The sequence below is a fragment of the Indicator indicator genome, chromosome 15 (genome assembly GCF_027791375.1).
Source record: "Indicator indicator isolate 239-I01 chromosome 15, UM_Iind_1.1, whole genome shotgun sequence".
Lineage (NCBI taxonomy): Eukaryota > Metazoa > Chordata > Aves > Piciformes > Indicatoridae > Indicator > Indicator indicator.
Window position 1 is genome coordinate 11,531,524 of NC_072024.1, and position 15,023 is coordinate 11,546,546.

General features: G+C 46.3%; 1 protein-coding gene across 1 annotated transcript in view; it reads left to right on the forward strand.

Annotated features, from left to right (window-relative positions):
* GRIP2 (glutamate receptor interacting protein 2) overlaps positions 1-15,023 on the forward strand; it is a 282,140-nt gene that overhangs the window by 261,233 nt on the left and 5,884 nt on the right. The window contains exons 18-21 of the mRNA XM_054387208.1: positions 3,449-3,588; positions 5,893-6,069; positions 9,139-9,292; positions 12,223-12,343. Of these exons, the coding sequence (XP_054243183.1) occupies positions 3,449-3,588; positions 5,893-6,069; positions 9,139-9,292; positions 12,223-12,343 (592 nt within the window). The remainder of the gene's footprint in view (positions 1-3,448; positions 3,589-5,892; positions 6,070-9,138; positions 9,293-12,222; positions 12,344-15,023) is intronic.

Sequence of the window (15,023 nt, forward strand, 5' to 3'; positions counted from 1 at the left end):
AAATAGGTGTAAAGTGCCAGACCTTGGAGAGGTTTGACTGCAAATCTGGCCTTTTTGGTTCGTTTTGTTTCAAGGCCACACTCTCTCTTAGCTGGGCTGTAAAACAGCTCCCTGCCTCTTTCTGCATTGGGTTCCTTGAGCTCTCAGTGTCTGTGCTGCTGCACATTTCTGTGGTACAGAAAGCAAAACATCAGTGCCTGTCGAGAAGTAAGGTGGAGGGATGAACATAGTCATTAGTGGTTTGTCTCTCTGGGGATTTTATATCGCTGCCTGCCACTGTAGGATTCATTTTTTTTCCCCAGAAAATAATAGATTATCTGAGGCTTTTCTGCATAGCAGTTCTTCACTATTCCTGCAGCCCAGCATGAGAGAGGTTAAGAACAGAAAGCCCAAATGCTGTCAGGTGTCAGAAGACAGTCCCCTACCCTTGTTGCTCTCAGTTCCTTTTGCAATGTCTTTGAACTCGGATACACATCAGTGACTGTTCCACAGAGAAACACAGTGCAGGCAAGTGCTGCAGTACTGCTGAATTTTGATCAAGAGCTGGCGGGCAGCAAGGAATGAAAAGCCTTTTGAGAAGAGCGGCGGAGGCGTTCAGCGTGTTCAGCACAGCTGACTAACAAACAGTGGTGGTGTGCAGAGGAGCGCCAGGGGGACGGAGCCACTCGGGGATTTCTCTGCCTAGCCTTGGCTTCCTGTGGGGAGGGTGAGGAAGGAGTGCTGGGGTGGAGGCTGCCTTCAGGAAAGGTGCATTTCTTTTTCCTGGGAGTTAACAGATGGGAGGGGCTCAACCTTGTCAAGGAAAGGGGGTTAGTCCTAGTGTTATCCTAAATTGTCCCTGTCCTCCTGTCACTACCCTTTTTATGTGCCACAGGTGTCCTTAGCCAGGCTTTGAAGGTTGGGAGAGGTTTCTGAAGGACAGGGATTTAAACCCAAATCTGTGCCTGGCTTTTGCTGGAGCACAGGACATGTTTCAGCAGTGCTGGCATGGGTGGACAGATCCCAGAGTCTGATAACAGGAACATGCTGGCCGCTCTCATTGAGGCACGAGTGAAAGTCTGCACTGCGGCTTGTGCTGCTTGCCTGGTGATGGGGAAAGAAAGGGTGTCCTCTAGGATCTGTCACATGTCTGTCACAGCTGGTGACAGGCTGTCTAAGATGAAAAGGCTCCAGATTCATATGACTTGGGTTTTGTCTTGACCTTGAATGTTCTTCTCCTTGTATTTGTCTGGTCTTATAGAAATCTAGTGGCTACTCAAGCTGTTGGGTTGGTGTCGAGCAATGGCTCTCTCCCATTTTAATTTATTTCCCCTCTGTCAGTGCCTGAAGGTGGCTTTAGCATGGTCCATAGAACTTGTTCTCCTTCTTGTGGAATGAAGTGTGTCTGAACAGTGCTGTTCAGTTCTAACCAAGGTGCAGCAGTTCTCCCAGAACCATTTTGAGCTGTTACTGGCATTTAAACATGCATGACCAGCCTCCTCCGGTGTCACCTGATCAAGTAGATGGGGCTAGCTTTATCCATGACTACTCAACATCAGCCCATATTGCAAGAGGGAGAAGGGATGGTGGTCCTCCCCCTATTCCAAGTAAATCCCTACCACAAGCACAGAGCCACCTCTTCTCTAGTACTTGCCAGAAAGTGCCTGCAGCCCTATTTACACCTTGCAACTTACCTGTTGCTTGATTCTGCTTTTGCATATATCCTTTGAGCAAGAAGGGATGTGGAGCTTGCAACTCCTTGAGCTGGTTTGTGTTTCAGCTGAATTATAAGGACTGCTGGTAATGATGAAGAGGCACAATGGTGAAGGCACAAGCTAGAAACAGCTTTCTCTGTTGCTTCTGCTTCTGTCTCCTTGTCCTCACAGGGGTGCTAGAGGACTGGACTTTGATTACTTTTCTCCTCTTGAAGAAAAACACCTGGCTAAACATGAGCTTTCTCTTTAATTGTTTTTTATTTTTACCTTCTGAGGGACTTTCACAGTTCCTGCAGGGCAGTGGTGTTGTTCAGAGGCAGTGGTTGGACTGGTGTCTTGGACTGGAGATGTATCTCCATGCTGTATTCAGGGCTACAGCAGGAGACTCTCGAATCCTGAACCCCTGCAGTGTGTAAAGGATCACCTTTAAACTGCCAGCAGTTAAGCTTGATATTTTTTGACTATGTATATGAAACTTTTAAGACAAATACTCTGGTTCCAGTTTGATCTGTAATTTCTTTGAATGCACAAGTTTTCCCTGAGGGCTTTTTCAGGCTGATTTAGTAGGACAAGACGGACATCTAGTGGCTGGCTGGGACCGATGTGGCACTATCCATCTCGGTAGCAGCAGACCCAACAGTCCTGCCTGCTTTTCCAATTTGGTGTGCCCATAGTATACCTTCCACAGCAGTATGTCTACAAAACTTTCATATTTTGGGGAAAGACAAACAGCTGAAGCAATATATTAAATCTCAGTTCTGCAGGAGCCCTAGTCCAGTTTGGAGATAAAACCTAGAGGCACATTGCCATGGACCAAAAGATATCACAGTCTATCCCACAGGTTCCTGATAGCTAAGCCTCATGTCACTGCTGAAGGAGGATAGGATTGCTGCTTCTGCTTTCTGGAACATGAGTGTGGTCAGCTTGGTCCAGCTAGCAGTGAGCTTGAGCTCCTGCCTTGGCAGCCAGCCTGGTAATAGACATAGCCTGTCCTGCCTGCTTTTCCCTGAGCTGCAGCAAAGATGAGAGGGGAATGTGAGACCCTGTCTGTGGGCAGACAGAGAGGGAAGAAGGGATGTGAAAAGGGAGAACTGCCATTGACTTGTTAGTTTGTTCCTGGCTGCTGCTGAGGCCTCAGGATTTATTTAGCTGAGAGCAGGAGACACTGCTGGCATGTGGCTGTGCAATAAACCTCAGGAACCTCAGAGTGCTGGTCCAGATGGAGAAAGTTAATGTGATGTAGCTGTGCAGGGGTGAGCTTTAGACATATCGTGAGCTGATCTGCAGCTATTTCAGCTCATGCTCACACATAAAATCTCTGTGTGGGGCCATTTCAACTTTCTGTTTTTTCAGTAGGTTTCTAGGTTTGTCTTATTTCTTTCTATCGGTGTGAACATGCCCTTCAGTTCCTTGTGTGACAACAAGTGGACATCACACACTGAAAAGGCTCGTGCTTTTTTAGCACACGGACCCCCTTGCTCTGAGGAGTTTTGGCTGTAAGGTGGTCTGCAGTCCCAGTTCCTGAGGGGCCTGGGATCTGAGGAGCAAGTATGTTCCTGGGTGTATTTGTATGGATATGCACAGGTGGACAGTGGGGGAATGGGGTAGTGGTGATGACATTGTGGGTATACAGCATACCGAGGGGAAACCAAGACATATTTGGAAGTGCTGTTGCTTTAAGTGACAGCATCATGGCCTGTCTCACAGGGGTGAGTTGCTTCTCTGAAATTTCTAACGGTGCCTCTTCCCTCCAGAACCGGAGCCATCCATATCGGTGATCGAATATTAGCGATTAACAACGTGAGCCTCAAGGGCAAACCCCTGAGCGAAGCCATTCACCTGCTGCAGATGGCAGGGGAGACAGTCACATTGAAGATCAAGAAGCAAACAGAGAGTGAGTTGGGGGAGCCTGGTTTGGGGTGGGAGGGTGAAGGGGAACCCCAGCAGGGACCCCAGGTGATTTCTGTCATGTGTTGTGGAAGGTGAGAGGAGGCAGTGTGGTCAGGGGCATGGCTGGGAACAGATGGAAAGGGTGGGTGATGTTTGAACTGCTGACTCAGATGAAAAAGCAAGTCAGCCCAGAGGCTGTCTGTGCTACTGGGAAGAGATTAGACAGATTTTATTTTTTTTTTTCCTTTGGTGCCATTCCGTGAGTGTTTTCACACAGAAATAAAGTAGAAGTTGCTTTCAAATGTAGAAGAGTGCAGGGTCTTGTTTTTTTCAGGTACACCCCCCTAAAATGGGCAAGGGGAGTTTGAGCTGGTACAATCCACGAAGGAAAACAAAACAAAACAAAACAAACAAACAAACAAAAACCAAAACACCTTTAATTCAACTTTCTAAAAGTGATTGTCAATAAATCTTTTACAGCCCTTTTCTTGGTTTGGGGACCTAAGATCATCTTTCAAAGCATCTGCTTTCCTTCCAGAAATCCCCTTCTTGTTTCTCTGCCAAGCTCCCTGTGGCTTTGAAGCTGTTCTTGACCCAGTACCAAGAGCAGGAGCATACTTAGTACAGGCAGGCCCCTTTGGAGGCGGGGGGCAGTGAGGGAGTTGGTAAAACCAGGGAACATGCAGACTTTCAACTGCATAATCACAGCCAAATAGAGGCTTTTTCATCAAGTTTGGAAAGTAGTAGGTGCGTTCTGGCTACATTTCTGTCTCTCCCCACACCCAGTATTTTCTGGTTTTACACTATGCTTCTGCACTCTCTAGATTTAGCTGCACCTACCCAGCAGGCATCCCACAATACTGCAGGAATTAGAGGAAATAAGTGTTAAAGCCCTTCCAAGGAAGTATGGCTTATGGCATGTCTGTCTGGCAATCTAAAAAGCATCATCACTCTTAAACACAGCACTTCTGTAAACCTCAAAGCAGTTTGCAGATGTGTGGCAATGCCTCTGTTTTACAACTGGAAGATGCCCAGGCAGGGCATGGGGATTTAGCAAATAGAGGTGAAATGGGGGAATTGATTCCTCTTCAAGAAGCCTCAGACTCCTTCCCTGCAGCCAAGTGTCTTGATCCTTCGTCAGAAATACCTTCCTCACTCCCTCCCTGCTGATACTTAGCATTGTCACAGCCACTCACTGAAATAATTGACATGCAAGTGCCAGCTGGAGACTCATTAATCGTTCTGAGAATGAAGCAGGTGTAATTGAAATTTCAAGGTAATCTTGAGTTAATCACAATGAGCAATCTTCTGAATGCTTGGAAAATAGGGATTTTCAGGACAGTGGACTTTGTTTGGTGAAATAATCCATCCTACTCACAGACAAATGCAGACTTTCAGAGGGCTTTTTATCCCAGCTTCTGCAAGTCAGAGATCCAGGGTGTGGATGGCTAACAGCATATCTAATCAACAAGGACTTTAAAATATTCAGTACCAAGAAATGCCTGTGCCGAGAAATCATTCCTTGCATAGCTTTTGACTGAGAGGGAATTTGATATAATGATAATAAGGGTCTATTATTACTAAAATAATGAAAAGGAAGGTCTGAGCTTCATCATCCACATTCAGCTTTCCATTCTCCAATCACTAATCAAGGGAAATTCAACCTGAAAATACCAGGTCCAGGAATTCCACCATTGTTTTGAGACTGCATGGGAGACTGGAGAGGTGATGATTATCCTTGTATTGAAATGAGGTTGTACAATCTTGGAAGGGAGCTATAACTTCAGCTTCAGCAGTAGTTTGGGAGCAGATTGCATTGCTGTTGGAATCTCATTAAAACATATGCTTGTGACAGAGTTGGCAGCCATCACCCTGACTAGGTGCTGCTCTGAGTAAAAGGAGGCTGTCAGAGCCCAGAGAGGCTATGGGCTGTTGACTGCAGAGGCCAACATTTCTCTGGGCAGGGCTGTTGGGAGGAAACTTCCAAAGACAAAGAAGATGTGCTTGTGAGTTGAGAGTAGGTCTGAACTCTCTCATGCTTGGGAGTCCTTGAATCCCCATGGTTGCTCCTTGTATTTCAACGTGCTGAAAACTCAGAAAAATATTTTTTTCTTGATTCAACTTGAGATAAGAGTACCATATTAAATCCTTTTGACTGCATTTCACAGGCCTTTCTCAGCTACTTCAGAAGAGTTACAGAGGTACTTCAAAAGACTTTTAAAGCACCTGGGCTTGCTCCCATGTCAAGAGAGGCTCTTCCCTGAGGCTTGCTCTTCCTGCTTACTAAAGAAGCATCTTCTGGTTTCAGAATCTTATCCCAAGAAGTCGGGGAGCATAAACGAAGCCAGTGACCCAGAAGATGAACTGACAGACTCCCAGAAAACTAGCAAGCTGTCTGAGATATACTCTACCACAATTCCTAGTGTGGACAGTGCTATGGAATCTTGGGATGGCTCTGGCATTGATGCTGGGTATGGAAGCCAAGGTAAGCCAGAATTGTCTTTTCTTAGGGGTCTCTTGGTCAAGGTAAAGATAGGCAGAGCCTCTGAACCTGTCTGGAGACTGAACATGAGCTGAAGCCTGTGGTCTGACCACATTAGCATGGCTTCTTGCTTCTGCCAGGACCAAAATGTATTTTAAAATGCACTCCTGATGCTCTGACTTGATGTATTTGTTTTAGGTTTTTATTGGCACATTTCTTCTGGCTTATATGGCATCATAATGCTAACAGCATTTTGAAACCATCACAGCACTTTATAATTCACATAATCGGGAGAAGTATTCACTGGCCATATGTCTTACAGAGCATTTGGTCCATAGCTCACTTTTAATTCTCCAGAGAGCCCATGTGGGACATATTAATCCTCTTCAGGATGTTTTAAAATCCACAAGAATGTCTTGTGACTAGAAGCACTCACTTAACAAAATAATTAAGGTAATACCACAAGAAAATATCCCTTAATTCTCAAGTGAGTGATCAGATGAACATGTCTCTGAGGCCAGATTTATTCAGCTGTGGCTTCTGGCAGACATATGGAATTAGGATGGGAAAAGCTCTAGTCATGGGAATAGATTTTTACTTGGAGAAAAGCACTGGAAAATAGTCATTACAGTTCAGATTCAGTGATGTAAGCTAGTATTAGCCTGTGCTGAAATCAAACCAAACCCTGAATCACCTCCACAAGAGGAAACTGGTGAAAAGATGCTGTCCTGAACAGAATGTGAAACCAGGGAGGGATGCTGCAGGAGCACTGTTGCAAAGCACTTTCCATGTGCTGAGCAAGGTGTGTGCCTGCGCTTGCTGCACTCTGACTTCAGCACTCTGCGGGTGCCTCTTCCACCACACCTGCATCTTCCTTCAGCCTTGGTTGGTGTGAAGTCTTAATTTGGGAGCAGAGTTGGGACTGGAGGCTTCATTAAGGAGGAATCCCCTGGCCTTCAGAATGCTGCAATCCTTTTCCATCTCATTGAATGTTAACACAAGCCGGACAGTGGATTTAGAGAAGTGATTGCTTTTACTGGTGAATTGAGAAGGAGTGATTGAGCACAAAGCCCTGGGGAGTGGGGCTGATGCCAAGTTGCCCAACATCCACAGACTGCAACTTTGCTTCAGGGGCTTTCATGTCTTCCTTAGTAATAGCATGTGGCTGCATGGTGGTATGCTGCTGCTTGGCTGGCAAGAGGGATGCTGAAGAGTAGGAAGAAGCACCTGCAGGATTGCCGATGAGATGTGCAGGCAAGGCATGATACAGGGGGACCTGGAAGCACAGAGCCTGGGGATTGGGATTTACACTCCAAGGGAAGAACTATATCTAGATTTGGCTCTGCAGCCTCCTTCGTTTTAAGTTCAGTCACACCCTAAGGAAGCTGCTCAAGGAAGGGTTTGGGCAAGGGAGCTGTGCTGGGCCTGGTGGGAACATGCCACCAGGTGGCTCTGAATCCCAGGGATCCAGCCTGTCTGCCTGAAGGAGAAGGTGAAATCGATGGCACCCCTGACAGCTCTGTACATACACCCCTGTGGTCTCTGGCCTCCTGCACCCAGCCCAAGCCTCCTGCTCACCCACTGCAGGGACCTACATCCAGGGACCTTGTTCTTCTCTGGCAGGCAGAGAACGCTCCTGGCTGCTGTAAGATGTTGGTAAGCACTTCCCTGGGGCTCTCTCCAGAGCAGTCTAACCTTTAAAAACAGACAAAGGAAACACTCACTAAGTGAAATAACAGACCTTGGCATTTTCAGAGAAAGTGCTGGCGTTGTCTTTGGTTATTTCCAGTGCTCTTAGTGTTTTGGGAGGTCAAGTCTCCCTTAATTATGTGTTTCTCTGTTACCTCTTCCTGTTTGCTTGGCACAGTGTGTGATGGAACCGTACAGTGTTTCTTAGAAAGGCTATGAGACTTCTCTGAAACATTGAATGGGCAGCAGGAGGTGGGCAGGGAACTGGGGAGATTTCTTTCCACTGCAGATGGCACTAACACAGCTGAGGAATGCTCTGTTTTGGAAGTTTTCTGTCCAGCAGCTTCTCGTGAGACCTGGGGATCTTGTGACTTGGTAATAATGGATTTTTATCTCTGAAGTAAGACACTGCAAAATGGAAAACTCCACAGGAATACACGCAGCAAAACTGGGCTGATTTCATTGTGCTGATCTGTACTGATCTTCCATCAAACGTGATACTGATGAGCTTCCCTTTCACTCAGGGCAGCAGAGTTTTTCCACCTATTCCTTGCCTTTCACATACATGTCCCTGAAGCAGATTTGTTCTTCCTGTACCAGCTGATCCCAAATCCATGGGAGGGCTCTGCCTGCTGTGGGAACTGGCTGGCAGCTCTGGGGATCAGGGCTGGCTCTTCCTCACTTACCAGTGCAGAGCCCACTGGAGCTGATGACTACCACCAGGTACCCTAAGCACCTTTACAGTTGTTGAAGGGAGGCTGTTGCTTCTGGCTGCCAGGGCTGCAGTTTCTTTGCTGCTGTTCTGTATCCTATTACTTCTTTTGTGTTTTACACTAAGTCCCAAAGACAGTCGAGAATCTAAATGAAGATTAATTTTTCTTCCTATGAGAAATCAGGGCTCCAATTACTTCAGAATGAATGAGGTTGGGCATGCTTTGGGAAGCTTGATGGCATCTTCTCTTTACCTTCTCTCTATTTAAGGGTGGCTACTTCAACAGCATGATTTTGTTGGGTTCAGTGTGGAAACAGGTGCTGTTAACCAAGGCTGGAGCTGCCTAGGGGTAGGATCAGCATCTGTGGGTATATGTAGTCTCAGATCTGTAGATCCCAGACCCACACCACAGAACTACTTAGAAGTGGGGGAGCAAAGGAGGAATAGGGTGCCTTATGACACGGTCCTAAGAAGCTGCTTTGGTTGAAGCAAAAAGAGATGGGAAGAATAAGCCCTTTTGGCTGACTGAGGTGGAAGCATTATGTACTCCACACAGCTTCAAGTGTGGGACCTGGGGAAGGAGGCTCTCCTGGCTCAGTGTCACTTACTCCATTTGAGTTTTCTGACCAAGTATTATCCTCTCTTCCTCCACCTCTTCTTGCCTTCCCTAGGTACGTACATACCTCAGGCTACAGGCATAGCCCTCCATCCACACGAATGGAGACACAGCAGGCAGAAGAGCAGCACCCCTCCAGGGGACCCCAGGAAAAACTACCCTTACATGGATGGAAGCTTCAATGAAGATGATTGGGACAAGCCCAGCAGGTATGGAGGGGTGGGAGGAGTCAGGGAGGTATGTCTGCAAATGTTGGGTGTCATTGCACAGGGAAAAAAGGGCATGGGAATGTGTTAGTGGCCAGTGATGTCCCCAGCTTGGCGTCAGGCAGCCACAGGGAGAGGTGCTGGAGGGTCAACCTGCTTTGTGGAACCATCCCCACATTGCCAGGTTACCCTGGGTGCATCCCAGGCCATGGCCAGGTGACATTTGCACCTGGAGTGAGGGCAGTCTCAGCTGCATGGACCACAGGTTCCTAGCACATCTTGTACTCCTGCCACATAAAGGCTGCAGTATTTTCATAATTTAGGTATAATAAATAGATATGGGCAGGGCTATCCCCACATGTGCTGGCCAGAATCTTTCAAGTGAGAATGCAGCTTCTTAACTCAATGCCACAAAGCAGAAATGGCCAAGCAGAGGTCTTGGAGGTTCAGTATGAGGTTGCATGTCAAAGTTAAAATCTTCCAAAGGTGTGGCTAGATGTCTCTCCTTGTGATGCTTCTACCCTTCTAAGACCACAAACAAAACCATGCTGAGGGAACATGTTTGAGGTAATCCCCTGGATCATCCAGCATGGGAGAAATCCTGCAACACCTTCTAACCGTTGGAGGAGGCTGAAGCTGCCCCTCACTTGGGGTGAAAAGCCTGCTGGATCTGCGCTGGCCAGAGGCTGCCCTTGCTGAGCCACACATGGTGGAAAAGCCTCCTTGCTCCATAACTTGCCCTCGTGTTGACATCCTCCAGAGTCCCCATAGTTGTGTGTCTCGTGTTGTTACTGTTGTTTTTTTTTTTTTTCCTTATTTTTTTCCTTAACTTTTGTTTGTCCAAACAAAACCCTTAGAACATCTCATGGCCATTTCCACCTATTTAAAGATGATCAAACTGGCAGGAAGGCTGGCAGTGGTGGAGACTTTGTTCTTGTTTTGCCTCTCAGCAAGAGCCAGCTCACAGAGGTCATCGGTCCCTCGTGGTCCTCCCAGCGAGACCGCCGACAGCTGATGTAGCAAATCTGAGTGCTCAAACTCTGCCTGTCCCTAATGAGGGCTCTGAGCCCTGGTGTCAAAGTGCAAGTGAAATGGTTCGTGCCACTGAGCCCTTTTTATCAGGGAGAAAAACAAAATGTCTCTAACCCCAGCTGCCTTTAGCCTGGAAAAACCTGCTGACCTGGTGGAGTGAGAACCTATACTGATTCATCTACCTCCTGGATCTGTTTATTATGCTGCTGATCTGAGAGGCAAGAAACTAGTGGCTGGAAGGGACATTGGCCTCTTTGGGAATCTGGGATCCGAGGAAGGAAATGAGTAAGGAGAAAGAATTGAAAATTCCTCTTGGAGGGAAATTTTGGTTTGTTTTTGTAAAGTCTTGCTGGGTGTTTTTTTGACCTTTCTCCTGATGTAAAGGCTACTGTCCTTTAAAAGCTGCTGAAAGGTAGGGGTAAATTGAAAATAGAATAAGCCATGTCAGGCACTGCTCTCTCCAGGCAGACCACAGTCCCACAAGGAGCAAAACCATGTGTGTGTGTGAGTTTATGCCTGCTGCAGACTCCCATTTAAACCAGTGGGAGAAAAGCAAAGCACATGCTAAAGACTTTGCAGTTAACAGGGACCTGGAAAAATCTCTATTAATAGCTCAGGGGGTCATTATGTATTTAATGGAGGCCACCCTCTCTTTGACTTGCACTCAAGTAAAATGTTTTGACTTTGCTAAGTGGCTCTGGTGGATGAATGTCCCTGTCTGTCTACAGCACTGGTTACCATTAAGCCATGTGAGATGCTGCCAGATGTTGCTGAGGTATAGCCTCGTCCATGCAGCTCCTAATAAGATACGTAAGAAATGCATTAGGGCTGCTCTAATGTCACTCTGCTCTTGGGGTCCCTCCTCATGACACATTAGTGTGTTTATTGTGACCTTGACTTAGCCACACCGAGTTTCCTTCAAGAGGCTCCTGTTAAGCTCAGCGCTGATGGTCTGAGTTTTGCACAGTCTGGTGTCCAGGGTCACTTCTCTGGCTCGTTCAGAGGACTTCAGCATGGCAATTTGCTTTAGAAGTTCAAGAATTGGCCCTGACTTGTGGTCAGAGACAAGAGATGCTGAAACTGCTGAGGTGGGAAATTGCAGAAGCCCCAGCAAGACGTACATGGTGTTCATGTTAATGTGTGCTTGTAACAGCTTGACAGAGGTGCTCTCTGTCCTTACTCTCTGCTGTAGCCAGAACTGGTGGCAATATTTACATGGCTCTAAGTGCAATAGCTGATATATAGCAGGGGGGGGTGTGGAAAAAAGGTGACCTTCTGACAATAACAGCTCTGTCTCCTGGTCATCCCAAAGCCAACAGAGCTTGGTTTGTGTGGGTTGTACATTGTCAGTATTGCCGGCTGTAGCGTGCATTTGCTTGTCCAGCCCAGGGCAATCATTTTTATATACATCTTTGCATTATTTACTCATAGAGACCTAATGTATTTATCATTTTCTCACCATGTCTGTTACCCTTTGTGTTTTTCTCTCTCTTCTCAGGTGTTCTGTGTCTCAGATCTGAGCTCTATCCCATCAGCCTTTGTACTAACAGTCTCTGAGGCTCCTGGTTTACCCATAACGCATCCTTTTTTCTTTCACTTCTCTATTTCACCAAAACGTCTTCCTAAACCTACAATCTTCCTACAGGCACTTTTTAATTTACCCTTTGAACTCTGACATTACTACACCAACTTAATTCTTCCTTTGAAGGACACTTGCCCCGTTAGTAAATGCATGGAGGTCTCGTATTCGGACTCTTGTCTGAAAAGTTCATATTGTTTGCTTTTGTATATGAAGACTCTTCAAGTCTCTGCTTTTACTGGTGAGACACTTGCTGTAGCCTTGCAACTTTCATCCTGCTGCAGAAGAGTGCTGACAATGTTTGGTTCCTACGTTACAACAGATACCCCAACCGCCAAAACGGCCTTGAGACCACTCACGAGGATAGTTTTTGGCGTGTTTTTGGAGAAGCTTTGGAGGATTTGGAAACATGTGGCCAGTCTGAACTTTTGAGGGAGATCGAGGTAAATCCCTTCCTGAATTTGCTGATGATCTGATTGTTTTGCTCTTGCTGTAAATGTTAGACTGTTTCTCCAGATCTGGTAACTGCCCGAAGTGTACTTGTGCAGCCAGAGGTGTGAGGGAGGGTTGAGTTTAATCTGTGTCAGTGTCTGTGCTAATGGATAACTGTGTCTCATTAGACAGCTGCTTGTGTGCACTTTTCCCCTGAGCCAGTGACTTATCCACCAGGACCTCCACACTCTTTTTGCAAACTGTAACTGGCCAACAATCTTTGCATGATTGTTGGCAAACCTTCCCTGTTGAGCAGCAAACCCTCTGCCTGGAAAGATACTGTCTGTCCAAAGCACTTAAAGGCCAAGCAAAAGAAGCCCTCAAAAATCCTACTGGGACCAAAGCCTTGGCTTACTTCAAATACAGACAGGCCTGACATATATCTTGCATTCAGCTGTCACTCTGGGGGGAAGTGTTTCAGTGAAATAGGTAATTGGAAGCTTTTCAGCCAGCCTTCTCCAGGGAAAAATCTGAGAAAATAATTGCTTCCTGCAGAAATAAAGGTGTTTCCTCTCTTCACAAACCACTTTCTCTTTTCTTTATCCAAAATGCTTTGGAGGTCAGTGTTGTGTCCAGTTATAGGATGGGGATCCTGGATTTGTAAGCCATGGGATTCAAATCAAGGCCTCACTGGAGGCTGTTGAGCAATAGGAAGCAAACCTGGGATGGGACCTGTGCTTCTCCCTTCCTTGGTTTAGCTCCTGAAGTGTGAGAGGAGTTAGACTCCATAAGATCATCTCTTCCCCTGCCTTCTGGATGCAGAGGACTGGGGAGAGCTCACTGGGTCATGCCCTCCATCACCTCCAGTGGGGCTGGTTGTATGCAGAACTGCATATTGCTTAGGCTTCAGAGATAAAAGGCAATTTCTGAATAACTGGAGGTGGAAAAGGAAAGTCCTATTTTGATGTATATGGTGACAAGGGACTTGCTAATTGTTCTTTTCTCCTTGATCCTTAGCAACTGTAAGTGAGAGAGGAAATCTCAATTGAATTTATTGTGCTGAGGTACAAAATGACATATTTATTATCTTAACTGCTTAAGAAAACCTCCAACACACAAAACCCTAAGGCCCCAGGCCCCCAAAACTATAACTTCTTCCTTTGATGACTTATTTCCTGAACTTGAATGTATTTAGAAATGAGCTTAGGCAGCTGCTATCAGCCTTTCTGAACTATTGTTGACTGCTTAGTAAAAAGTATCCCTCTGGAATGATGCATAGATGTTTCTCTTCTGCATAATGGTCAGCATCTAAAAGTTAAAAAGGGGATTTGTTGGACTACTGTGAAATTCCAGGACAGAGAAAATGTCTTTCTTCCCAATCCTTTTCCTTTCCCAGGGATCCATGGTGCAGAGATATGTGGATTTTTGATCCATGTTGCTTCAAGGCTTTGGAGCTCTGGCAGTTAGAGAAGTGTGTTTAAAAATGTAGAAAAATTATACAAAAAAGGCTGAGCATCTCTGGGCTTTGGGTGTAATTTAGCACGTTTCTGGAATATTGTGGAAAGTTCTGGGAACAAAAGGAAAACGTTGTGTTTTTAGCAGAAGTCTGAGTTTCAACTCCCCTTTTATTGAATCCAAATAACTGAATGCACTGCTCTCCTCTCTGAGTGCCCACCCTTCCTGAGGTGTTAGGTATTAGGTGTTGGTTGGACTTGATGATCTCTGAGGTCTTTTCCAACCTGTTTGATTCTGTGATTCTGTGATGTGCAGCACTAACTGGGGCTTTGGCTGTACTGCAGGTTTCTAAGCTCCAGCTCCTGGCCTTCTGTGATTTTATGACAGTCACACATTATTTTATTATTATTATTTAAATTTTACCATTCATGCTCCGGGTTTGGAAAATAATAAGTCATGCCTGAAAACCCAAGGTAGCCTGGGAACAGGTTCACATACAGCAATCCACTCCCAGACTATGGGATATGGGTAGAAGCAGGCTTTTTCCAGGTAGAGCCCGTCCCTCTGCTTTGCTTTGAGGGCAGGCGAGACATGGGGAAAATAATGTGGGGCAGCCACAGGCTGGAGAAGTCCAGAATTGCTCTTTCTGCTGCTTGCACTTAACCCAAAGCACCTAGCAAATTCTAATCATAGAATCAACCAGGTTGGAAGAGACCTCCCAGATCATCCAGTCCAAGCCATCTCCCAGCTCTATCCAATCAACTGGACCATGGCACTAAGTGCCTCATCCAGGCTTTTGTTGAACATCTCCAGGGACGGCAACTCCACCACCTCCCCAGGCAGCCCACTCCAATGGGCAATCACTCTCTCTGTGAAGAACTTCCAGCCTTTACCTCCCCTGGCACAACTTGAGGCTGTGTCCCCTTGTTCTGCTGCTGGTTGCCTGGGAGTATTTAAATACCTTGAAGGCAGAAAGAAGTTGAATGCCATTGGATATTGGCCAGTTATGGTATTTGCAGAACAGCAGCACAATGTGCACAGACCTTTCTGTTCTCTTCCCTGGCTCTGCAATCCTGTGTTGATATGGCATGGCACAAGGTCCTGGGGGAGTGTTGGGGCTGCCTGAGGTCAGTGAACAAATGTACCCTGGTTAGCTGTACCACTCTTTGTTTATTTGCATTTCAAGTGTGGTCAGTCAGCGTTCTTCCAGCATGTAGGAGGTATTTTAGTTCTGTC